This window comes from Choristoneura fumiferana, chromosome 9 (assembly GCF_025370935.1).
Source record: "Choristoneura fumiferana chromosome 9, NRCan_CFum_1, whole genome shotgun sequence".
NCBI classification, from domain to species: domain Eukaryota; kingdom Metazoa; phylum Arthropoda; class Insecta; order Lepidoptera; family Tortricidae; genus Choristoneura; species Choristoneura fumiferana.
In genome coordinates this window covers 3,270,711-3,298,001 of record NC_133480.1, presented here as the reverse complement: position 1 = coordinate 3,298,001, position 27,291 = coordinate 3,270,711, and the positions used below count along the sequence as shown (strand labels likewise).

The following is a 27,291-nucleotide window of genomic DNA, read 5'->3' as shown; positions in this document are numbered from 1 at the left end:
ATACTATTTATCGGATTTAATAATATATTTTGTAGTAAAACTTTAAATGTCCTTTCCTTAAGCTAGACAAAAACAAATAATAAAACTTGTACAATTACAAAATTTGTACTAAATATAACAAACAATAAATTATTAACAATCGACAAGCATAAAACAAACTCATTAAGTGCCTTAACAACAAAGTCATTATTTTCGTGTTAGTGAATTTATTGGATTTTGAGGTCCCCGTGAGGTCAGGGACCCTAAGAATAGGCCTCATGCGCTCTTATGGGAAAGATAGTACTGCTTCTATGCATCAGACAAGCTATAACTAAAACAGTAAGCTGCTTCTTCGTCCGTATCTTCACTTGCCATCTGGAGAGATACAGGTGAATTGCTGCTCAGTTTTAATAAAATAATTGAATCCGTGCGTCAGGTAGGTTCTGGCTTGATCTCACGGTTCTGACCGCATTCCGCCACAGCTGGAATTTGGCCACGAGCTTCCGCGCGCGATGTCGCCGTTCTTCCGTCATGGCGTCAGGCGTCAGTTGTTCCCTTAACACTCACAGAAGTCTCCCAAGTGTTAAGAGCGCTAGATATTATGTGATTATGTATTTGAACGCTTTATTGTGCAGAATACAGAAGCATTAGTATGCCGCCTCGGTTCCGTCACAGCAGGGCTACTACGAAACTCAAAACTCGAAGTTCGTGTCATGCGGTCCCTCTGACAATTATACTATTTAATACGAGAGCGAGAGGGACGGTACGATACGAACTTCGATTTTCGAACTTCGGGGTAGGCCCTCTGTGGCGAGTGCCGTGTACAGCGCGCGCGGCGCATTGCGTCAGACGCCACGAGTTATTTTCGTAAACCAAGCAGTTTTTTTGTAGCACAAAGGTTTCCCAGATGTTCAGGGTGCTGGATATTGTGTGATTATCAGCTCGAGCCTAGTAACATCCCGCTCTGACGGCGTCGCGCCACAGCTCGCATTTGGCGGCGAGCTGCCGCGCGCGATGTCGCCGCACGTTGCGACCGCGCGCCTCTCGCCTCCGCCATAGCGGCGAGTGCCGCGTACTGCGCGCGTCGTAACGCATCGGACGCCGCGAGTTATTTTTGCACACCAGACAGTTTTTTGTAGCACAAAGGTTTCCCAGATGTTCAGGGTGCTGGATATTGTGTGATATATCAGCTCGAGCCTAGTAACATCCCGCTCTGACGGCGTCGCGCCACAGATCGCATTTGGCGGCGAGCTGCCGCGCGCCTCTCGCCTCCGCCATAGCGGCGAGTGCCGCGTACTGCGCGCGTCGTAACGCATCGGACGCCGCGAGTTATTTTTGCACACCAAGCAGTTTTTTGTAGCACAAAGGTTTTCCAGATGTTCAGGGTGCTGGCTATTGTGTTATTTACGTTAGTCTGAGCCTAGTAACATCCCGCTCTGACGGCGTCGCGCCACAGCTCGCATTTGGCGGCGAGCTGCCGCGCACGATGTCGCCGCACGTTGCGGTCGCGCGCCAGCCGCGCGCCCCTCGCCTCCGCCATGGCGGCGAGTGCCGCGTACTGCGCGCGTCGCATCGCGTCGGACGCCGCGAGTTGCTCGCGCAGCAGAGATGCCTCCCAGGTGTTCAACGCGCTGGATATCGCCAGGCGCTGGAAGTGCAATAACATGAAAAGGTTTTATTAAAAAATAATTATGGATGCACTGAACGGATTTTGAGCCTGCATCTCCTGGCTATAACACGCTGTTCCCCTATAAATTCTGTATGGTATATTCTGATCGTCGTTGGATAAAAAAAAATGGAATTCTTAACTCATGACTCAAGTAGGTATAATTTGATATCATTATAGATACCTATAAAGCAGCGTTTCCACCAGAGATGGGCGAGGATGTGTTGTGAGCAATATGTTTTTCATTAACCAATAGAAACGTTTCATTTACCTCGCCACACTGCGCTCAGCTGTTTCCAACACTGTGACATGTGAACCTGTTAACTAGGTATTCTGTTCTACTTGTTATTCCAGAGATAGAATATCTTCTCTTATCTTCACCCTACCAGACGATCTAGTTGTTCCACAGCTTCACTTTCACTTAAAGCTCCTTACCTTGGACGAGTCTCGAAGAATCCCTTCCCTCTTCCGGAGGGCCTCATCAGCCCGCCTCTTCGTATCCTCGGCTTCGAGCCGCTTCCGGAACTCCGCAGCCGTCTGCTGGCGAGTTCTTCGCTCTGCAGCAAGCAAAGCCCTCGCTTCTTCTTCAATAACTTTGTCTACCAGCTCTGTTGCCTGTAAAAACCAAAACCATAAACCATACAATGACTCATTATTGTACAACCACAAATATACATAGGTAGTGCCACGAGAGTCAAAGTGAATGGATTACACACACAACCACAAGAATAACTGATAGCATAAAAGGAGAAAAAAATAAATGAATGAGTGAATGTCAAAATCCTGCTGTCATTACATGACATGTTCAGAAAACACAGAGCGAGCGATCTCTTCCAGGCAACCATTTTTTAGGGTTCCGGAGCCAAAATGGCAAAAACGGAACCCTTATAGTTTCGCCATGTCTGTCTGTCTGTCTGTCCGTCCGCGGCTTTGCTCAGGGACTATCAATGCTAGAAAGTTGTAATTTTTCACGGATATATGTGTAAACTGCCGATAAAATGGTATATTAAAAAATTTAAACATTTTTTTTAGGGTAGTATCTCCCATAGACGTAAAGTGGGGTGATTTTTTTTCTCATCCAACCCTATAGTGTGGGATATCGTTGGATAGGTCATTAGGGGTTTGCTTCAACTTTAAAGTGCAAATTTTCATTAAAATCGAGCGTCCCCCCCCCTCTGAAATCTACACCTGTGAGTGTATTTTTTTTTTAAATCAGGATGGTAGAAAGTATATCAAACTTTCAAGGAAAACTATAACGGCTAAGTTTGCATGAGAATTATTAATAGTTTAAGAGTAAATAGTAGCCTGAGGTATAAAATATACCTAAACTTCGAATATTCCGTACCTACAAAATACGAAATCCTTAGAAAAATATTACTTCATTTTTTCGTAATGGCTACGGACCCCTGGGTGTTAATATAGGTAACTGACAAAGCTGCAAATAAAATTATAAATTATTTGTGGAAAACATTTTTTTTTACACAGAAATGGCTTGCGTTTGACAACAATCACGCCTGATGGTAAGCGAAGCTCAATAAATGCCCATCCACCCTAGATTTGATGACGGCCAGATTGTAGCGATCTGGGAACGCAGAAGCCGGCAGAGCAGTCCGAATAATAAAGGACGAGCCAAAACGCTTGACATGAAACATAAATGTCAGAAACAAGTTTTTAGGATGTTCAAATAGCGGAAGAAAGTGATGATCTTCTCAATTAAACATCGGGGAGAAGATTAACACGTTCGCGTGACCACCGTCAATATCCGACAAATAGGGTACTATGCGTTGTGACACATAGTCTAATCACGTCAGACTTTATAAAAACGTTAAAGGAACTACGTGGTCGGACGTTCGGTGTTCATAATAAATTGTAGTAGTTCCATCCTTGCGCCGTATCATATTAAATTACCAAAAATCTTGCGCCACATAGTATAACATTTTTTGACTCCAAAAGAGGCGACGCACACGCTCTTAAATGTGACTACTCACAGACGCACAACGTCGGTGGACGCTGTATTTTGTTCCCGCGCCTATACATTCAGTCATCCTGTTCACGTGACGGAGGACGCGCTCGCGCTGGTCGCGGCAGGTGGATTCAGCAACGAATTTGTCCACGCAGCTTTAGTATTATTTCAATATTTTTGTATGAATAATAGTGTATTTTTGTTATATGTTACATTCTTAGTGATGTAAACTTTTACTCGGATGGGTTTTTTATTGTGTTTAGTGAGTTTTTAGGGAATTTTGATGCTATGGTTCTAACTCAATTACCGACTTATTTCTCACATCTAAACGAGTAATTTCGTAAAGTATATGTGTGTAGTTCTTGCTGTGATAGTATTATGAATAATACTACTAGATATTATTATCCTCAATTGATTTGAGAGATTTTTTTTCTTTTAGATTAATAAAAAACTACGAGCATATAAAAATGCTTCTGTGCAAGTCTTCGAGGAAGTTCAATCATCTCGAGAAACATCACCTGACCCTTATAGTGATGACGGGTAGTTTTAGCTTAGATGCAGACTACAACCCAGGAGGAGACGAAGGTTCCAGCGCGAGCAGCATTGGTAATATTGCTGTAGGTGCATCAATAAGAGCAACGTCTTTCCAGCAAATCAACCACAAACTACCAAAGCAGCAAAGACTCTGACTCGGCTAGAATGTTATAGATGAGACTGTATACGCATCCTCCAGTTCAGACAGTATTTTTGACAGTTTTGGCTACCTAAACTTGGCTAACTAAATATCAAAATAAACAACAACTCAAGAAACCAAGGCATGAAGTACTCGGTAAGTATGAGGATGACCTAACATATCGGTATCATCTAATATTATAATAGAGTCTTAGGAAATGACTTTACTTTGGAGTCTATCTCACTACCACAAGACCCGGCTGAACTGCAACCAGACATAGATTTAGAAAAAACTCTTACAGAATAACTTTGCTACCTGAACAGGAATCAAACTCTAAAAATACCCTGACAGCTTCATTTTTACTCCCTGAATAGGAACCAAGTTCTGAAATTATTGATTGGTAGTGAAGTTTCACATCAAACACCACCCACCATATTCTGGAAATAAAGAAGGTAACCAGCTCTCTATTCTTATCATCGGGAGATCATCCTAGCCATCTTCTTTTACTAGATACTGCAGCATCATGCTCTTAGCAACCGGTAACGACAGTTCTCCAGTATCAACACCGTACCATGAAATGATGGAAACAGATCAAGGATCTCCACAGGCACAGGCACCGGGGAAGGACCGAGCTCAATTTCTCTTTATATTTCATTAATTAAATACAAGATAAATTGGCAAAGCTACAACTACATCATACATCTCGTAGTATCAGTTCGTTACCATTCATTACCGGTTGCTGAGAGCATGATGCTGCAGTATTTAGTAAAAGAAGATGTCTAGGATGATCTCCCGATGATAAAAATTAGAGAGTTAGTTACTTACCCACTTTATTGCCAGGATATGGCGGTGTTGGATGTGAAACCTCACTATCATCAATAATTTCCGAGCTTGGTTCTTGTTCAAGGAGTAAAAATGACGCTGTTAGGGTATTTTCAGTTTGATTCCTGTTCAGGTAGCAAAGGTACTTATTGTGTAAGAGCTTTTTCCAAATCTACTTATGTCTGGTTGCAGTTCAGCCGGGTCTTGAGGTAGTGAGATAATCTCTGAGGTAAAGTCAATTCCTATATAAGACTATCTAAAATCTCAGATGATACCGATATAGTTAGTGTATCATCATCACACTTCCCGAGTACGTCATGTCTTGGCCTTGGCTTCTTGGGCTATTGTTTATTTTGATACTTGTTAGGCTTCAGTGCCAAACGATTGTCAAAAATACTGTCCGAACTGGAAGATGCATATACAGATTTATCTATAACACTAGCTGAGTCAGAGACTTCGCTGCTTTGGTATATAGTATGTGGCCGACTTGCTGGAAATACATTGCTGTGATTGGTGCACCTACGGAGACGTTACTAACGCTGCTTGCGCTGGAACCTTTTTCTCGTCCTGGGCTGTAGTCTGCATCTGATCCAAACTACCCGTCATCAATATATAGGGTCATGTAATGTTTCTCGAGATGATTGAACTTCCTCGAAGACATGCATAGAAGCATTTATTACGTGCTTGCAGTTTTTTATCCATTTAAAACAAGAAAAAGCCATTTGCCAGTATGATATGGCTGCCGTAATATGACGTTGCTTTATTCTTTTAGTATAACGTTACATCGCATTGTGACACTACGTCAATTGACGTTTCGATCATGTTGCCGTAATATGACGTTGCTACGTTATTGTAGTATTATGTTACGTCACTATGTGACACAACGTCATTTGACGATTCGATAATATTGTCGTGATATGACGTTGTTAAGAATATGTATAATTACAATATCAGTTGTACGGTAGAACGTCTATAAACGGTGACGATTAATCCCGCATGCGCCGTAACGCTAACTATTTCTGTATACAGTCAAAGCTCAACTTGTAATGACGTGACGTCTCATTGTATGGAAAAAGTTGTGCGATATCGCATTGACCGAAAATTTTGGGCGTACGCGCGAACGTGTTAAAATTAGGTTGACCGTTCATGACTTATAATCGTGAACCTTCGTATGCCGTTTAATTTAGCAATTTTATCAAATATGTCTCAGGAGAGCACCTTTCTATCTTCCTTCGACGCTAGCAGCTCCTCGGTCTTCTTTTCCTTACACCTGATGGCATCTTGCAGCCGTCCTTTCTTCAACTGCTGGTCCAGATTGAGCAGCGTCCGCTTATGGTCCAACCACGCTCGCTCGGCTTCGCGTTTGCAGCGGACGAACCGCTGGTACTGGTGGGAAGTGTGGGCTTCCATCTGGGAAATAGAAAGACTTAGCTTAGTGATTGGAGGGAGGGCTGGCTTTAGCCTTCTAGGCGCCCTGAACGAAAGGCATGGCGCCCTTTTAAATACGAAAAACGACAAAATGACAGGTCGTGTGTGTAAAGACATAGAATGCTCATACTCACTCCTACACATGTCTATAGAAGTTAATACACACACACACACACACACACGAAGCTGCATGATCATGATCACACATAATATTAGGTACATAGACGTAGCTCTCTATATCGTAAGGTCGCGTGAGCAAAGCCAAGCCAGCTTCTACCGCTCGTCTTCCTCTTCCCTCTTCCTCGCCAGCGCCACTAGGAGGCACCACTGTAGGCATGTATCTGCCAACTAACCATCTCTTTCCCCGCCTTCTCCTTGTCCCACAACCCGTGGAACTGCTCTGCCAGCTTCTGCCGCTCGTCCTCTTCTTCCCTCATCCTCGCCAGCGCCGCCAGTAGGCGCCACTGTAGGCATACTATCTGGCAACCTACCATCTTTCTCCCCGCTTTCTCCTCCTTCTCCCACATCCTATGGAACTGCTCTGCCAGCTTCTGCCGCTCGTCCTCTTCTTCCCTCATCCTCGCCAGCGCCGCCAGGAGGCGCCACTGTAGGCATGCTATGTGCCAACTAACCATCTCTCTCCCCGCTTTCTCCTTCTCCCACATCCTGTGGAACTGCTCGGCCAGCTTCTGCCGCTCGTCTTCTTCCTCCCTCTTCCTCGCAAGCGCCGCCAGGAGGCGCCACTCGCGCTCCGGGATCGAGGCCAAGTCCGAATTGTTCTCATAGTCGAGAGCGATCAGCTCCGATAGTGTTGACCCTGGAAAAAAAAGCGTTAATGTGGATATTATTAAAAAAAAATGCAGCGTGCAGGGATGACGTACATGAAGCGTATTTAGGGTTCCGGAGCCAAAATGGCAAAAACGGAACTCTTACAGCCTTATTCATAAAAAAACCTTAATTGAGGTTTGATCGGTCTGTTACTTAGCAGACTGATTAAGCTTAATAGACGGTTGTCAAGAAGTATGATTCATAAACACTTGCTAGCAGTCTGCTAGTTGTTGAGCTGCTGATAGACGGATTAGACGCGTTATGTTGGCCACCTTGACAAATCAAAGACAAAAAATGGCCTAATCGATAATAAAAAAAAAAATTGACAGCAGTGACAGCAAATTAGCAGGAAAAAAAAATAAAAAGCGAGATGTTTGTTTTCCCGCCATTTCCGATCCGCATGTTTATGTTGTGCAAAAAGCCATAATTAACTATGTTAATCATCCTAATTTTTTTCATATTTATTGTTAATTTATTGTTGCTAATTTAGAGGATTTTTAAATACAAATTCCTGAAAATAAATTTTCCAGTTTTTTTTTAAATCTTTGCGTAGCCCTGCCTTCACTATAAATATCTTCGGTATGGTCTTTTGCTCTAGTCAAAGTCAGCTGTTCAAACTTGTGGCGGCCATTTTGTGACTTAGCAGGGAGATAAAGGAGGGTCTACGGTCCTCTAACTTTAGCAGAGCCTTGATCGACTGATTAGCGCTAACAGACGTTTATGAATCATGTTTTTTAGCATCGGGCCTTCAAGGAGCCTTCAAGGAGGCTCTAACTTTTTATGAATAAGGCTGTTATAGTTTCGCCGTGTCTGTCTGTCCGTCCGTCCGTCCGCCCGCGGCTTTGCTCAGGGAATATCAATGCTAGAAAGCTGTAATTTTGCACGAATATATATGTAAACTATGCCGACAAAACGGTTCAATATAAAATTCATAAAAAAATTTTTTAGGGTATCGCCCATAGACGTAAAGTGGGGTGATTTTTTTTTCTCATCCAACCGTATAGTGTGGGGTATCGTTGGATAGGTCTTTTAAAACCATTAGGGGTTTGCTAAGACAAGTTTTCGATTCAGTGATGTGTTTGCGAAATATTCAACTTTGAACTGCAAATTTTCGATAAAATCGAGCGTGCCCCCCCCCCCCACCTCTCAAATGTAAACTGGTGGGTGGAAAAATTTGAAAAAATTCAGGATGGTAGTAAGTATATCAATCTTACAAGGAAAACTTTAACGGTTAAGTTTGCTTGAGAATTATTTGTAGTTTAAGAGTAAATAGCAGCCTAAGGTATAAAATATACCTAAACTTCGAAGATTCCGTACAAAATAAGAAATCCTTTGAATAATATAACTATTTTTTTTCGTAATGGCTACGGAACCCTATTTTGGGCGAGTCCGACACGCTCTTGGCCGGTTTTTTTTCCTGTGAATTATTTTAAATCATTGTGGTAACGTAGTAGCGCAAGAATATAACGACTACTAGTTTTCTGGATGATGAGGACCGAGGTGTTGAATTCCTTTTTTTGGCCATGCTACGGCACCAAAATCAGGAGGGATTTTGTTGCAATATATTTTCAGGTACCTATGTACAGTCGAGTTCATAAAATTGTGAGCAAAAATTGATCAAAAATATCTGAACACGACTCTATTGTTAACGGCGTAGAAGTGTTCAGTTATTTTTGATCAAATTTTTGCTCACAAGTTTATGAACTCGACTGTATACTTAGTAAAATATTTTATCAATTCGCTTGAGCCGTAATAGTTAGACACTTGAAATTTTCACAGATTATGTTTTTATTGTGGCCGCTATAACAAGAAATACTAAAAACAGAATAAAATAAATATTTAAGGGAGGCTCCCATTCAAAGGGGGTTAGGACATTTTGCCCAAAATCGACATTTCCTAGTGTATCGAAATTTCCATCCGCATATTTTCCTATTCTTAATTTACACCAGACGTATTTATTCCTTACATGATTTTTCCATTCGCAGATTTTCCCAAATGCTTTTTTACTGTAACCCATTTTCAAAAGTTATTTCGGAATACGCCTAATTTGTATTAAAAAAAAATATATGTCGCATATTATCAAGAAATTGGATTTCAATCATCAATAGATATGATTGGAATTATACTTACCTTTTATGCCACACTCGTAATTAATTTTTAATTTTTACTTTTGAAAATATGAAGCCTTTTTTTAAGTTCCTTTAAAAAAAGTGGATTTTACATGTGTTACAAAGAACATAAATAAAACTAGTAAATTGTGAAGTAAATGAGCTTATAGCAATTTCGCCTGATTTTAACACAGTTTATAAATATTATTGTTTATAAGATATTACTGTCGCGTTAATAAATTTTCGTGGATTATTGAAGAATATATTTCCAAATGACCTGACCAAATTTTTAATGCAAAAAAATGCTTATTTGAATTGATGTTGATTTTACTTAGAGCGAAGGTGTTAGGTGATATTAAAGATGCCAACTAATGGGACAGTGACGAGCACTCGTACGTTTACCTTGTAGGTATATTGATGATAGCCTATCAGGAATTGTCTCAAGATTTTTATTTTTGTCAATCTTGTCTATTCTTCTTTCTAACAACTTGTTAATGCTGGCGTACGCTTCATTTGATGACGAAGCACTTCTTTCTTCGTACTTTCTAGTCTTTTGGGTAAAGTTGTACAACTGTTTTATTAGTTTCCTGGTTTAAAAGATAATTGCTCTTGAGGTTTTAGTGCTTACATTTGATGTTCTACTGTTAAAAAAGTCACTGAAACATTTACAAGAGCACTCAAAATTCAACTTCGGTTTTTTATCACAAAAACCAATTTCGTGTGCACTTAAAATGAATATGAAACCTTGTGGTATTAAAATGGATTACGTCGTATAACTTGCGGTCACACATCAGTAAAAAGTGCTCTTATCCAGTTTATTGCAGTTGCGACATGTCTAGAAATTACTTAACATTTTGGTGACAAACTGTATATGGTAATGATTAAAACGTTAACGACGACAAGTACTAATTTTAGCAAAATCCGATCTAAATTCCATCATCATCAGCCGGAAGAAGTTCACTGCTGAACAAAGGCCTCCCCCTTAGAACGCCACAATGAACGACAACTCGCCACTTGCATCCACCGTTTGCCTCCAATTCTTGTGATATCGTCACTCCACCTAGTGGGAGAAAGGCCTGTCACTTTCCAGAACAGAATCCCAAAATATATAAAATAACAACACAAACACAAAATATCAGACTGGCAGGATACCAGAATCGCAAAATATTAGACTGGTGGGATAGATATATATACAGATAGGGTAGAATACCTACCAGAGTCGTAATATGGACAACGCTTCGCATTCCGGTTCGTGGTTACCATATCGAGAATCTTTCTCCCCAACGTTTATCTGTTCTTCGAGCGATGTTACATGACCACTGCCATTCATTATTTCAACTTTTACGAGTAGAGGTAATGACGGTGACTCTAGTTCTTTAGTGAATTTCCGTATTCCGGATTCCATCGCACAAGATAAATCATAGTATAGCTCTTCCAAAACCTCGTTGCGTGACTCCAAGCCTCTCCGAAAACACCAACATTCAAGGACCACGCACCTCACAACCAGTCAAAACATCTCTTTTCTAATTTAACAATGTGTATTGTATTAATTATAAATATTAACTTACAAGCAGTTCTTCTCAACTTCCGTGGCGAGCGACGCGGTGACTCGGTGATTGTTTTATAACAAAATACCATTATAAGGAGACGTGGGAAAGTGTTAATTAGTCGTTACGCGGCACCGCCAGCACGCCCTGATAACGGCTAGATACACTCTAATTGCGAGTCTAAATTAACAATGAATTAACACTAAGTTAAAAGACAGTCACTTAGACGAATTGCAGTGAGAGACGACGATTTTGTTTGACGCGAACTCAGATTTAAAGATTTGTCGCCTCGGGCCAGTTAGCTTTGCCACCCCATTAAGTGGCGGAAAAGTTTTTTCATTTAAGAAAAAATCTGCAATAGGTGGCTTTGCCGCCCCTCGCAGCCTGCCGCCCCGGGCCAAGGCCCTTTGGCCCTAGGGTAAACATACCCCCTTTTCCTTGTTGCTCGGGGGAAATATTCCGCTAAGTAAGTACCCCATCACCACGGGGAGGCGATGAGGCTGTGTGGGGTTAGGGATAAATACCTATGTGCGAACGCCATGTTGCGTAGAATTAGTTTGTAATTTATTAAAATAGGTAATTACCCAACAAACATTTTAGTCGTATTTGTGTAAGTTATGCGACTCATAATGCTATAAACATCGTTTAGAAGTAAATTTAGCGTGTAATATGACTATGGGTCTCTTATCATTATACAACTTGTAGTCGTATATAGAAATCGTATAAACTTCTATACGACTGTTTTATATCACCAATACACAACTTTTAGTCGTATAACTAGTGCTGTCGTCTTAATAACGTCTATATGACTTTTACACCGGTATTTATCGTATTAGAGCCGCGAAAACTACTATTACGTGACGATCGTGTAAGAGTAATATATTGCACTCTTATAAAATTTTGAGTCAATTTGTAGTCGTATATAGACATCGTATAGACTTCTATACGACCGTTTATATGACTGTTACACAACTTTTAGTTGTATAACTAGTGCTGTCATCGTAATAACGTCTATATGACTTTTACACCGGTATTTATCGTATTAGAGCCGCGAAAACTACTATTACGTGAGGATCGCATAAGAGTAATATATTGCACTCTTATAAAATGTTGAGTCGATTTTTAGTCGTATATTGACATCGTATAGACTTCTATGCGACGTTTTATATGACATTTACACAACTTTTAGCGGTATAACCGGAGATGTTGGCTTAGTAAAGTCTATACGACTTTAACACCAACATTTATTGTGTTATAGTCATAAGAACTACTTTTACGTGACGATCGTGTAAAAGTCATAAATTGCACTCTTATACAATTCTAAGTTAATTTGTAGTCCAATATGAACATCGCATAAACTTCTATACGACTGTTTTACATGACTATTATACAACTTTTAGTGGTATAACCAGTTGTCATCTTGATAACGTCTATACGTCTTTTACACTAACATTTGTCGTATTAGATTCCCGAGGACTACTATTTTTACGTGACGATCGTATAAAAGTGATAAATTAGGTACACTTTTTTAAGATTATAAGCCGATTTGAACACTTTTATGCTACTATTTATTACGTATATAACTTTAGTGACACAGCTTTTCTTTGTAACGTTGATAATAACATTTGAAATTTATAAAAATTTCACCTAACCCTAATTTCGTTAAAATGGCTGACAAAAGAAAAGTTCACAGAATGCAAAGTCGTTTAGATATTGTATTACGGTTGTATCTTAAACCCTAAGACGTTTAAAGGTAATTATTAAAACGTTCATTAAAAACATTGAAAAGAATATAGCTTAATTTACAGAATTTATAAGGCGCGTTCATTATATTGAGAAGACTAGGGCATATTACTCGATAGCGTTAATTTCCCAACAGATAAATGTACTTACTTAGTCGTACGTGAGTTTCGAAGATGTCACAAGAAGATAACTAAAATATAAAAATGGCTGTTCTACTTTGCTATGATTAAAGTAATTGTCCGTCGCAGTTTTTTAAGTTTGAATTTACTACATTTATCTGATAACTTTACAACAGAACCCCATATTAAAGTCACGATAAACACTTTTATTCGATAAAATGCGGTAAAACAGCGGTAATAAACACCATAACTCCATGAACATTGGTCATGACACCATGTCTCACGATTTCTATACGACCACTACACTACTGATACAGTGACTTATAGGACTGCTACGTGACTATATTACGACATAGATTCGTATAAAATGGGCCTTTTCTCGGTCATATCGATGTGATAACGACGTATTTACGACCAGCTTATACAACCAAAAGTCAAAATTGGCACGTTGTGGCCACCTGTAAAATGTTTGTTGGGTAATGCATTGGCAATGAAATGATAGATTGTGGAGTGCTTGTTTAAAGAGGCATTGTGAAATAACAGTTAATAGCCGGCATAACTATACCTAAAAATTAATTTAGGTACCTAGCAATTTCGAGGATTAAAATTAGTCAAATTAGTGATAAAAAATTCATTAGTATTGTTATGTCTGAGCTTCACTTTTCATAACTTCATATTTGAAAATTCATTGAAAATTTTCATGAATATTTCAATCACTTCTAGTAGTTACTTGTAGACTAGTAACGTTAAATATAAAGCGAACAAAAATACGTCAAGAACTCTTAAGTACTACCTACATAATATAATTTTGTTTCGTAAATTTAACGAAAAATTACAAACTTGTATCTTTTTTTTGAGAGCTGTAATGGTCACAACCAGTCAAGGCTTCGTAATTTTACTGCCAGGTTCAAAAGGCCCGTTCAGATTTTTTTAAATAATTGATTAACACTGATTGTCTTACGCACTACACGCACAGTTCTTAAAGAGTGGCTGAATATATTGATCCAACACAACATTCCTATCAAGGTTACCTGGCATTGATCGCAATGTATGTTTACTAGATCGCTGGCGTAACCGAGGTAACGGGTTTTAAATAAGGTACGTCAGCAGAAAATAGAGTAGAAGTTTTTACACAGGCCAAGTAAAATTCAATCTTTATGTCAATGTCATACAGGCTTTGACATGGAATAACTTTTCTCACTTTAACTATAACAGTTTAGGTGTAACCACAAGTATTAATAAATCTCACAGCCTTACAATAAAACAACACAGCACTGCGGGACTGAGATACAATGTTGATTCTATACAAAAAATAAAAAAATAAACACAATTTCATTAGGTTACAAAAAGATAATTAATTAGGATTTTTTATCCTTGTTTTACTAAAGGGACGGAAACGGAACAACACACCCCCCGGCCAGAAATCGTAGTGCAGGAACAACTGCTGGTGCTTGGGCGACATCCGGAGTAAAATGTTACTAAAAATAGTGTTAATAAAAATGTTACGAAACATAAGGAAGTGACTGCCCAGGTTTAGGATGCGCTTCTGTTATACGCGGAGACGCAGTATCCGACCAATTATACGCTTAATTATACGCTTTCCTTGTAATGTGACAACGTACTACGTACCTAATAAGAGTTTCGAGTAGTCCTACCTACGAGTAGTATAGTCATAGACTACGAGTAGCTGTTGCACGTATGCATAGCTGTTGTCTGTTTATAAATTGGTTTAAAGGGAACTTTGCAATTTTCCGAGAAAAAAACTAACCCATGTCGTTTCCAGGGCCTCATACTGTCATACCAAATTTCGTTTTAATCAGTCCAGCTGCTTATTTAATTTACCGGTAAAAAGCTCTAAATAAATTCAATTCAGAATAGAAAGCCCGTTGCGATAGACAGGTTGACTTCGTTATAAAAATCTTACAAATTTTTAGCATGCACACGCAATCGAATTATGTTTTTACTTTCTCGCTTAAACATTTTGCGTGCCAATAATGTTCCGGATGTACCTACTATTAAATACTTTTTATATGTTTTACACGAGCGCTCAAAGAGATCCGTGAATTACTATATCTGGAGTTTAATAGATGGCAATAGATGCAAAGGTATTTTATTAGATAACAATTTATCTTATTTCCGATAATATCACGCAGCCACACCAAGTATTTACAGAACAACCTGAAGATAAAATGATGTAACCAAAATACACCACATTTTTAAACAATAATTTAGCTCCAAAAACGTGTCATTTTTGTAAAATTACAAAGACAAAGGAACAAACAATACCCATCATGCATTTCCTCAATCAAGACATTATAGTTGAAACGCAATTGTTCACACACGGCTTGTTTAAGAGCTGTTATCAATGTTTATCAGTTCAAAGATATCGTGCGATAGCGCAGTCCAAAACGTACCACGGGACGGTGATGACGCGACTATGGATAAGCCAAAAATTATCAGGAGGCCAGACGTTCTTAGGAAAATTAACGCTGAAAATATCCTTGCCATAGAACGGGGTTTACTAGGCGGTTTACCAGAAAAACTCAAGCCGAAGCCACCCGAACCGGTACGAGGACGCCCGAATGAACTCGCACTAGTACCCAAACCATCAGGGCTGTTGTCATCATGTCTTCCTGTCGTCATAGAGTCACCAGTCTCCGCGCCTCTAACTCCAACTCCCATGGACGATGAAGTATCCCCGTTAAAGAAATCGTTCAGTTTTCGGGACAAATTCTCTAGAATCAGCTTATTTGGCAACAAAGAGAAACCTAAGTGGAAAACTATAGAAGAAGTCGAAAAGAAAACCGGTGAATTCAAAGAACCGGACAACCCAAAGATGGAGAAGTTAAAGAGCGAGAAGACAAAGACAGAACATGAAAGTAAATCGAGCAAACGTTTTTGGTTGTTCAGAAATAAAGAGTTAGTGGAGAGCAGGAAACATACGCCTATTTATAAAAGGAGTAAAAGTTTTGAATTCTTGCCCAGAGCTATGGAGGAAGATGATGAGGATTTGTGTTTCAAGAAAAGAGATTTAACTAAAAACCAGTCATATGTTTTCGGCAGCACAGACACAATGGGTGACGCGTGGACTTCAAACGAAAGCCTAGAGTACATATCCAACGTGTACTATGATAATGAAGATACTGTTTTCCTAAAAAGCATCAAAGAGTTTCCTTCAGAATTATCATCAGCTAATAATTCGAGCATATCAACAGCAACCTCAGAATCAAGTGGCTTAGTTGTGAATATCTTTAAGAGAGAATCGGTGCAGGATCTTCTCGAGGAGTTTGACAAAGCAGTGGACATGTTCAGTGAAAACTATTTGAGTGATTGTGAGCCATACACAAAGCCGAAAAAGGAACTGTCAGTGCAGGAGAAACGTAGGAGTTCCTCATTCGATACGTTCCATATAAATTCGCCCAAGATTGTACCAGTGTCCAAAGTGAGTGAGCTAAGTGATGATTTTAAGAAAGAGTTGTCCAAAGCGTTGGAAGTGAAGCGTGTTTCGGCTGGGAGGTCGCCCACGGCGCGGCGGGGGTCTGTGACCGATTGGTTCGTGTTGGAAGACCAGCATGCTAAACAGCTGGCTGAAACGAACAAATACAGGAGGGCCCAGAAGAAGCCTATCAACAGAGTAAGAAGGATCAGCTCAACGAAATATGTAAGTTTATCTCTTGTTTACATGTTGCTAAATGTCAACCGGTTTTCACCTGCTATTTCAAGTTTTTGTGTGCGGATATGATTATGTCACGGCTGAACAATGCAATAAGAACAAAGAGTGTCAGTAAAATTTAATTTAACTTCTGTTATCCTAGTTTATTACGTGAGGTGTGACGTCGTCGACATACAAAATGATTGCAATCATTTAATAAGTATTGATATAATCTGTGGCGCTATAGGTACCGTTATTGAATCAGACATGTGTATGACAGCTTGGCAAATGGATTTTATTTATTATACGATGTAAATGCGAAAGTTTGTGTGTGTGTAGTTGTTACTCTTTTATGCTACAACGAGATACTTATATTTGGATGTTTGGTATCTAGATTGGTACCTTGACAGCGGAATCTTAGAAATAAGATAGGGCCAAGTATTTTTTGTTGCAGTATTCCGAGGCAATTGACATGTACGTACTTATTTAAAGTCCCAAAATTACAATGACTAAGTCTAGAGTATTCTAGACACGTTGAATTTGTCACGTGTGTTTTGTCATTTTAATGACGATCTAATACGGTTCCACGATATTTTTTTTGGGTAGGTACCAATTTCCAGGAGATAACTTCGATGCTTTTTTCTAATTTTCTCCAGGCGAATGTATTTTTCCCGTGTATCGAATATATGTACCCATAACATAAGCTTTGGTTACTTTGGGACTAGGTCAATTGGTGTCAAGTGTCCATGATATTTATTAACTTACAACCCGACCAAGCTAAGTTTGCACCTCGCGTCTTAACAAGAACAGTTCAAAAATTTAAAATGCAACAAATAGGAGATGAAAATTCATAAGACACTCGGCGAGAAAGATGCTAATAACCATGCTGATGCGACAGGGCGATCGCTGGAAGGTGAATTTTATTTTTTTAACTGTTGTTGTTAAGTGCGATGTGCAAACTTAGCTAGGTCGGGTTGTATTTATTTATTATTATATAAATTTCTCTCTTTCTCTATCTCTCTCTCTCCATCTCTAAGAGCAAATAAGAGATGTGGATAACTGGGAAAAAATTAGACAAGCCGATGAGAATCGAGCTCGTTTTTAGTAAAATTTGCGAAATTTCTATTAAACTGATGTTGCCCGCATGCAGAGCCGCGGTAAAGTCTAGTTATAACAAACAGGTAAGTAGTTGTGCACTATTTAGGTTATTTGCCGGGCCAGTCGAGCTGTTGTTATCACGCGTTATCAGGTCACCGATAAGGCGTTGGCCTTCTAAATACTTTAACAAGCAATGCTGACTAACAACGATGAATTAGCGAAGAACCCTTTCTTGACGCGAGTCGATATCAAAAGCACGTGTATCTATTTACTATCATACACCTGTATTTATTTTAATTTGATTATTTGTAAAGGAAATAAAGATCATCTGTAGGTATAATCGCGAGTGCTGCTTTCTGGCCGAAATAATAGAATATAATTGAAATAGAAATTACAAGATTACACAAATGATCTGCATTATCCCGTAATGCCAAACAAGGCTGAGCCTGGGAGGCTACTACGAAATTTGAAAATCGAAGTTCGTATCGTACCGTCACTCTCGCTCTCGTATTAAATAGTATAAGTGTCAGAGGGACTGCACGACACGAACTTCGAGTTTCAAGTTTCGTAGTAGCCCTGCTGTATCTTGCTTTGCACGCACTGAGTCAAGTCGCAAATATGTCAGATAAGTAGAATGTCCCTTATACAGCGTGTATTTTTGATACTACCTCATACTTTAAGGGCAGTTAGTGAAGGCCCTAATAATCACATTTTATTATGTTTTAGTAAAAAAAATAGACTTATTATTTTCCTTATGTACACAGTTATAACAATAAAGTTTATTTCTATTTATTAAGTACAAAATTAATTAGCACGCAATGTATCACTTCGCGATACTACTTTGTTTTTATTCAAAACGTCGCACTTGTTGACGTGACAGCTGTCACAGTACGCTTCTCTCTCGTATCAAAATATTTCGAAAATTAATTACGCTTTGGTAGTTCATTCTAAATTAACAATTTGTTTTGATATCGGTACACAGCACTTAAATCTTCGTCTGGTTACAGTTTGAGGTAGTATCAAACATACACGCTGTATACCCAGTGTAGTTAAAATTATAGACACTCCTACAACTACAATGTTAGGAATACTCTAAAAATATATTACAACAATATACAATATCTTGGACGGCAAAAACAAAGACACAACGGCGATGATGATGCTGAGAAAAGAAACAACGTTATTAAATACATATGTATTGTTTAAAGTGTATTATATATTTCAGACATACGAGCACGAAGAATTTCGTACAATGACCTTTCACTATGTGTCTCTGTTGATCGCGCGTAAATATTTGCCGTCGATTTGTACGAATGCGACGTCAAATATGCACGTGCGAGTGACAAGAGACAAGTAGTGGAGGTCATTGCGCGAAATTCTACGTGATTCGCGACCGTACTTTAGCTACCACCTACGACGCAAACCTAGGAATTTTGTAATGCGTTACCTTTTCAATAAACTATTTTTATTTTATTTTATTTTTAGGACCTAGGAGGCAATTTTGATTTTATCTTCTCTCTATATATATAATAAAAATGAATCGTAAAATGTGTTGCTAAGCGCAAAACTCGGGAACGGCTGAGCCGATTTTACTTATTCTTATTTTATTGTGTTCGTCATTGACAGAAGGTTTTATGGAAGAAAACTTGGAAAAAAATACAATGGGGGCGAAGCCACGGGCAACAGCTAGTTAATTATAAATGTATGTTAGTCTATAAGGTATTTAATGTATGGGCCATGTTGCCCCAAATAAATACATGATTTCTATTATATGCCTATACCTATAAGAGAAGACCTGACTCACGACTCATCTACGCCCAGCCTAACCTAAACCCTTGGACAGGTGTTGTTTTAAAGACGTAAACAAGGAATAAGAAGGAATTTTTCTAAATTCAACATTTATGGGGGTGAAAAAGTGGTTGAAATTTTGTATGGAACTTCGTCATTTTTGGTACAATCAAACCATGCCACCCTTCCTTTCGGCTTTGCCATGGCCGAGTAGAAATGGATAGGTACAATAAGATTGGACCATCTGTCAGATTATGCAGATTTTCTTAAAATTTTAATAATAATCGTACAATCACCCGTTGAATCTAGAGGTTGCGGAGATAGTGTCAATCTGTGAATCTGTCAGATAAAACGAGAAAGTCGAGAGATTACACAGCCAATCAAATTTTACATCAGCTAGTCCCAGGTGAAAAAAAAGTAAAAAACAAACACACTTTTAACTATCTGTGTGATCCTGTAAGTAATTGGTTCTCTGATGTCGCTATTTTCATCTTCATTGGTTCTTCCTTTAGTAAATAAATTTGACGACCGGACACTTAAGTACCTACCTTTGTACCTGCTGACTACGAAGCTTCAAGTTCAATCCCCGGTCGGGGCAGATATTTGTATAAAAAATACGAATGTTTGTTCGCGAGTCTGGGTGTTTATTAAGTATTAAAGTATGTATTTACTTATATATAGTAGATTGTACAACAAGAGCATAAAACGAGCCATTTTACCCGAGACGTTTAAATAATAACAGTGGAAACAATTGTTCACTTACTATGTATGTACCATTTATTGTACACGCATTACTATTATAATATTTTTTTTTTGGTTTTATTAATATATATATTGATAGATTTCTAGTTTTATTTATATAAATTCTAATTATAAAAAAAATATGTAGTAACTTCTTTGTTTGTGGCTGTTTATACCTAATGGCCTTGGTCTTAGACGAAGATTTTACTTTATGCACTAGAGCATAAAAAATATTTTATATCGCCTAGGTCCAGCATAAACACGAACTTTACGAGCATAGAAGTGAAAAATATATACAGTGGTTTAAATCTAACTTTCAAGTTCAGGGCAAGTTAAGTATCAGTTAGTACTATTATATATTCTGTGGTATCAGCACAGATCACACGTCTATTATCTGTGATGTAGACAAGCAGTTCACCACTATTTAGGTACAGCAATGGGTGCAGTCTTAGGGTCAATCGTCAGGGCGTGAGATCAAGCCTGTTTGGCATTTGGTTCCACGCCTTCACATTGGTACATTTCTGACCGACCGCGCCTAAAGCTTGGCGTAAGTTAAACCTAAGGGTCCGGCTACACTTCCAAATTGGCATTGGTCTCAAAAAACAATCTTTTTATATACTTACTTATTTTTTCATAAAATAGGCGAATTTAAGACACCTATTTGAAGGATTTTGGTTTAAGTTGAGTTTTAAATTTTTTACCCCATTTAGAAGTTACCGGAATTATAGCTAACCATAGTTGCCACGGCGTTAAAAACTATGTTTTTCGTTGCCCATCACAATTATTTTAAAAAACGTAGTGTCTTCTGACACCTGGCAGTTTTAGAATTAGGCGGATTAGTTATATAAAATATTTATTTACGATGAAATTCAAACAAAGGTCAAACGTTACGATCAACTAATATTTTTTTACAAAAAGTTATACAATAATTTCATAAACCTATTCCTCGAAATGGTTTTGGAATTAGACCACGTTGTAAAAAAGTGATCAATTGATACCTATACTAAATTACACTAGGTGTACGGCTGTGTTGCTCTGAAGATGAGCTCTAGTTGAGTTCGCGTCAGTGTATTGTGGTGATGGTGATCCGTGGTGGTGATAGATGGGTGGTGTATGATTTGTGTGTGTTCTTACAGTGTGGAGGTGGAGGAACTGCATGAACACGCATATCTTGCATAAACATATCTATCATAAGGTCGCGGGTGAGCAAAGAAATTATTTTACTTCATAGGCAACGTATCTAACTGTCCTGTTTAGATTTGATTGGTTTTGTTATAAGAGAGTACCTAGTCTAAAACAACAGACATAATTTTGAAAGCTGCCCAATCTCATCCTATTGGCAAAAATTGTCTTCCAAAGTAGGTACGGAAAATTGACTAACCTCTCTAACTTCAGCTGTAGAGTTGCTCAAGCAAATTTCTAGTTAATTACTCGTACTGTTCTGATTATAATAGGTTTGTTGTAAAAGGATAGGTCGGCCATTCTCATTTTATTGTGCGCCTAATTACCGTACCGCTTTTTCCTCACTAGTGACACGGTAATTAGACTTGAGTGCACAGATAAAAATTTAAATGGTAGCCATCCTTTTTTAGGGTTCCGGAGCCAAAATGGCAAAAACGGAACCCTTATACTTTCGCCATGTCTGTCTCTGTCCGTCCGCGGCTTTGCTCAGGGACTATCAATGCTAGAAAGCTGTAATTTTGCACGGATATATAGGTAAACTATGCCGACAAAATAGAACAATTAAAAATACAAAAAAAAATTTTTTAGGGTACCTTCCATAGACGTAAAGTGGGGGTGATTTTTTTTCTCATCCAACCCTATAGTGTGGGTTATCGTTGGATAGGTCTTTTAAAACCATTAGGGGTTTGCAAAGACGATTTTCCAATTCAGTGATTTGTTTGCGAAATATTCAACTTTAAAGTGCAAATTTTCATTAAAATCGAGCGTCCCCCCCTCTAAAATCTAAACAGGTGGGTGGAAAATTTTGAAAAAAATCAGGATGGTAGTAAGCATATCAAACGTTCAAGGAAAACTATAACGGCTAAGTTTGCTTGAGAATTATTAGTAGTTTATAAATAAGTAAATAGCAGCCTAAGGTATAAATTATACCTAAACTTGGAAGATTCCGTATAAAATACGAAATCCTTAGAAAAATATTACTGAATTTTTTCGTAATGGCTCTTGGCCGGTTTTTTAGATGTGCACTCGGTTTCAGTGCTGTGTCACTTTTGCATGACTGCACGATAAAATGAGAATGACCGAAGGTACAATATCGTTGGGTTAGAAACAAACTAGGTCCTTTCAAGTCGACGTTTTAAATCAGTAATACTACATATTCGGTTACTAATCCTGATTTCGTTCAAATACTACTCATACGTACATTGGATGATAACTGGTTAATAAAAGAGGGTAAAAACAAAAATCAAAGCAATACGCAGGACCCAAATCCAATCAGACCTAACTCAATAAAGTCAGCTACTCCTAAACTGCGTTTGCTTAATATCACAAAGCTGACAGAAAATAAATTACGTTTGACCTTTTGGGACGATCTATTCTATTATTCTACACACATTTTATTCGAGCCCTTTCTAATTGTATTTGCGAGGGAGAAATCCCTATGCTAACTTTAGGTTAGTTGAAATTCGAGTTGAAATAATTTCATTTTGCTTACTTTAATCAACTAACTAAAAACGAGGCACCCGTAAATATAATTATCAACGCCACTACCCATACTATACGCGTAATAAAATCGTATGTATTTCCTAACTAAATTAGCATGCTAATGTCGTTGGGAATTGAGAGAAAAGATCGGTTTTCTTTTTCTTTCTCATCTTCTCAGATCAAATAAAAAGTAAGATTGGTTTTTTGGAATCTTTTTTGTATTTTTTTATTTCAATTCCAAATGTTTACTTTTACGGTCATCCCGTAAAACCGAAATTGAAAATACAAACTGAAATATAGATGCACAGAAAAAACAGAAAAATAAGACCATCACTGGAATCGACCCAGGTCCTCGGTAATCCGTACCGCGTGCTATACCGCTACAACCACTGATGGTCAACGGTACCGACACGAATTTCCCTATGCACCTCATATCTCAGCTTGTGTTTCTTACTTAGTCACTTAAGCAGCGACGCTAGCGACATCTATGCCGTAAGCCCTCAAAGTTTTTTCGGCAAATAAAAAGTACTTTTTATTTGATCTGAGCTCATCTTCAGGAAAACGAAGAAAATCCCGAGCGATTTTAACAATCTGGTTGTTGACTTAAGCTCTCGTTAGACATGATTTATAAAATTACAGAATTGAACGGTTCAACAATAACTATTAAGTACAATAAGTCAAGAACGTTCTGACTCATTTCGATCTTTTTGGAAGATCATTTTCGAGGGTGAGTGCGTTCACGACGGTAAGCTTCGCTCCCTTGCTTACAGTATCGAAAGGAAAATTGGCAAAAAGTCTAATGGCTCGTCTTAAAACTTTCACTGCGATATTGATTATTCTGTGTTTGTTTTTCTGCAGGGCTACTACGAAACTCGAAACTCGAAGTTCGTGTCGTGTGGTCCCTCTGACACTTATACTATTTAATACGAGAGCGAGAGGGACGGTACGATACGAACTTCGAGTTTCGAGTTTCGTAGTAGCCCTGCTGGTGCGTCATGAAACAACCCTTATCCCATTTTTGTAACAGTGCGTCTGAAGGTCTATTCCGCCCCTTCACTCAAAGAAAAATATGTTTTAGTTGAAAATGACATTTTTAATACAAGCTTTTTTGCTGACTGTACTTTTGTCAACTTTATTTGCAATATCATCCAAATTACATTTCCGTTACCAAATTTCAAGTCGATGGCTTTAACCGCTGAGGAGTTCCGTCCTGCGCGGAGACGATCCTGGTCGGACTACCAGGATGTCACGACTAGATTAACGTTTTGTCACCGGACTTACATAGGTAAATGCCGAATTTTTAAGTCATTCTGACCACTGAAAGAGGGTTAAAATTCGGTTGCAAGATTTGACCCGCACATGCATACACAGGTTAGGTTGCAAGTTAAATAAAAGCTTATAAAAAATACCGTTTATCTCGATGGAGATTTATTCTACTGCTCCAACAGCAACACCCTTACGTTCGGTGACATATGTAAATGCTGCTCTTGATATAATAGGATACGTTCCCCGTACGGGGCGGCGCACGCGCAGTGAAAGGCGTCGTTCCGCCCTGAATGCAGCGCGGTTTCGCTTTTACTATTATACTACTAAATACTATATTAACATTATACCAGCTAAATATAGGGTACTGATTAATTGTGGTTATAAATAAAAAGCTATAAATAAACTCCCGAGGCTTCTGTGGCAACGCCAATTTCACAATCTCAGACCAAAAAGCGAGTTGCCGAGTCTTCCGGCTGATGATGATGAATGGACAATGGCACTTTTGGCGATATTCAGGATGACCAGTATTCCTTGTTGAGTACTTATTTCAAATTGGTTATTTTTTTGCTTGGATGTATAATTTCGAGTTGTCGATTTTTCATTTGTACTCAGTGACAGTGGGTGTACGCTAACCTTTGTTATCTGTGCTAACATACCTACCTACATTATGATCAAAGCAGCGGTTAGTTAGTTGCTAGCTCTTGTTAACGGGCTAGGAAGTCCCACCTGTTACCTGACACAGAACGCAGCACAATTAGTGGAGAACTGTCAATTAAGCGAGCCAGCGAGCGGTCTGTCATGACAGCTGAACGCTAATCAGTGACATTAGCTAGGTTATCGTACAATCTGGAGTAGAAAGCCGATAGGCGGGAGCCGTTGCGATGACAATATCGGGGAAATGGAAAAATGGCCAAGGGCGTGTCGGGCCATAAGTTATACCTAGTGCCATCCACGAAGACGCGTGATTTTGTCAAAATTAGATATTAATGACTTTGTAATAAGAACCACGGCGCGCGTCATCGTGAATGATTCTACAAATATGTATGTAAATAGGTACTTTATTGTGCATAAAACACAAAAATAATACAAAAAACAACAAAACAAGAAGAGTACAAGATGAGTTACATCATGGAGGTCTTCAAAAGGGGTATAAAAAGGTTTATGCAGGGTCAGCAACGCGCGAGTGATACTTCGGGTGTTGCAAGCGTTCCTAGGCGTCGGTAATAGCTTAACATCAGGCGGGCCTATCTTTTCAAGCTAACAATGTTTAAAAAGAAAAACAAATAAAAATACAAGAAATAGAAGAGAGGAAAACAGGCGAACAGTAATTTATGTATGTACAAGTTGTGTAGGGTTCCGTATGCGGCAAATCCTTCTAATATTATAAATGCGAAAATTTGCGACTCTGTGTATGTTTGTTACTCCTTAACGCTAAAACGACAAACAAAAATATAACTTAAATAAGCCACGAATAGTTTTTCTCATAAATCTGTATATATTCATATGTGTAGGTTTTTTTTTTCAGATTTTTCCAGCCATTAGTTTAGTTTGTCGAGGATAATTTATCGCAGTTAACTTAAACGCTCTAAAACAAGGGCGATCGTGCTCAATTACGGGCAGAATGAGTCGCACCTTTGCCTTTTGAAAAACAATTACACGTCAATTTGACAGTTGTCGATCTGAAGCGATTTAAAGTATATACCGTGTTACGAAAAAACGCTCCAAAACCAAAGAGTGCTCCAATTTTGAACTTTAACTTCTTTAAATTATACGAAGTTAGATAGCTTTTGGGGGATTGTTAATTATGTGATAGCACTGGAGCATTGAAGGTGAAAGTTTGATACGGTAAGTCAAAGTCAAAGTCAAAGTCAAAATATCTTTATTCAATTTAGGCTATAAAAAGCACTTATGAATGTCAAAAAAAATCTACCACCGGTTCGGAAAAACCTCTGCTGAGAAGAATCCGGCAAGAAACTCAACGAGGTATATATTTTTTTTTTAAAACAGATTTACAATATTATTAAATGATATGTATACATCACAAGTATTTAACACAACTTTATTTTTAACACAGTAGGTTCGCTATTTGAAGGATCGCTAATGCGGATCGGAATTATTTCCAAATATCCCTGTCCATGATATAATCATTAACTTTATAATACGCCTTTGATATTAATGTCTTCTTGACAATAAGATCTGAATTTTGTATCCGTTTCAATTATAATATTTTTTTGGAATTTTATTATAAACGTATGCAATTTCCCAGAAAAGACTTTTTGGTTTTAGCCAGTCTGTAAGATGGAACTTTAAGCTTCCCTGTGTTTCTAGTAGCCTTTGGCTTATCGACGTTAGTGGGAAAATCACATATGTTCTTCCTAACATACATGGTTATTTCAAAAACATAAAGCGACGGCAGGGTTAGGATATCTGTTTCCTTAAAAAAAGATCTTAAGATTCACGCGTCTTTCAAATTATAAATTGCTTCTAATTGCTCTCTTTTGTAAGATAAAAAATTGACTCAATGTCTGCAGCAGATCCCCATAAATAAGGCCGTACGAAATAATGCTATTAAAGTAAGCAAAAATACACCAACCGTGCCGTCGCCACATCGGTTAGCTGCCGTATTTTCCAAACTGCAAAAGCAGCAGAGCTCAATCTACCCCGCGATTGCTGTGACGTGAGGTCCCCACTGCAGTTTAGAATCGAGCGTTATTCCTAAAAATACTGTTGATTTTACAAATTCAATAGTTTGACCATTTAACTTTATATTAGAAACTGAATTCGAGCTAGATGAATTTATCAACGAGAATTTAATACATTTTAGTTTTCTTAGGATTTAGTAACAAATTATTGGCAGCAAACCATGCGGATATCACGGACAGGGTTTCATTGGGCTCAATGAAGTCGGTATCTTTTCTATAACCCTGAACAGTAAAGGACGTGTCGTCAGCAAACATAACTATACCCGACTTTTTGGCTTACCATATAAGTAAGGTCATTTACATAATAAGATACAGGAATGGGGCAAGAATGGATCCTTGAGGCACTCCCATTTCGACCACAGATCCCTCCGATACCGTTCCGTTAATCGCTACCTTTTGCTTCTTTGTGGTGGAGGTAAGATTTAATGAGTTCTAAAGCGAGGCCACGAATGCCATAAAATTTAACTTACAAATTCAAAGTATCATGACCACACAATCAAAAGG

General features: G+C 38.5%; 3 protein-coding genes across 3 annotated transcripts in view; 1 reads left to right on the top strand and 2 right to left on the bottom strand.

The window, feature by feature from the left end:
- Positions 1 to 193: 193 nt before the first annotated feature.
- LOC141431004 (uncharacterized) lies at positions 194 to 11,511 on the bottom strand. The gene is made up of 5 exons (XM_074091934.1): positions 11,036 to 11,511; positions 7,164 to 7,348; positions 6,322 to 6,513; positions 2,081 to 2,260; positions 194 to 1,627 (listed from the first exon to the last, which is right to left on the bottom strand). Exons 1-5 carry the CDS (start codon positions 11,103 to 11,105, stop codon positions 1,400 to 1,402), a joined length of 855 nt encoding a protein of 284 aa, XP_073948035.1. The 5' UTR covers positions 11,106 to 11,511; the 3' UTR covers positions 194 to 1,399.
- Positions 11,512 to 15,298: 3,787 nt separating this feature from the next.
- On the top strand, positions 15,299 to 17,018 carry LOC141431451 (uncharacterized). The gene is made up of 2 exons (XM_074092635.1): positions 15,299 to 16,537; positions 16,983 to 17,018. The coding sequence occupies exons 1-2, from the start codon at positions 15,314 to 15,316 to the stop codon at positions 17,016 to 17,018; spliced, it is 1,260 nt and encodes a 419-aa protein (XP_073948736.1). The 5' UTR covers positions 15,299 to 15,313.
- A 7,771-nt stretch (positions 17,019 to 24,789) lies between these two features.
- The window catches only part of LOC141431450 (uncharacterized), an 11,854-nt gene continuing 9,352 nt past the window's right edge, over positions 24,790 to 27,291 (bottom strand). Inside the window, exon 3 of the mRNA XM_074092634.1 lies at positions 24,790 to 24,818. Coding sequence (XP_073948735.1) covers positions 24,790 to 24,818 — 29 coding nt within the window. The remainder of the gene's footprint in view (positions 24,819 to 27,291) is intronic.

What these genes read in the sequence shown, in the direction of transcription:
- LOC141431451 (XM_074092635.1), top strand. Translation starts at nt 15,314, where the DNA reads ATGGATAAGCCAAAAATTATCAGGAGGCCAGACGTTCTTAGGAAAATT. An exon ending in GGATCAGCTCAACGAAATAT is followed by an intron (nt 16,538 to 16,982) that starts GTAAGTTTATCT and finishes TTTTTGTTGCAG; the next exon opens with TATTCCGAGGCAATTGACAT.
- LOC141431004 (XM_074091934.1), bottom strand. Translation starts at nt 11,105, where the DNA reads ATGGTATTTTGTTATAAAACAATCACCGAGTCACCGCGTCGCTCGCCA. An exon ending in AGAAAGCGGGGAGAGAGATG is followed by an intron (nt 6,514 to 7,163) that starts GTTAGTTGGCAC and finishes TCTATTTCCCAG; the next exon opens with ATGGAAGCCCACACTTCCCA. An exon ending in CGTCGAAGGAAGATAGAAAG is followed by an intron (nt 2,261 to 6,321) that starts GTGCTCTCCTGA and finishes TGGTTTTTACAG; the next exon opens with GCAACAGAGCTGGTAGACAA.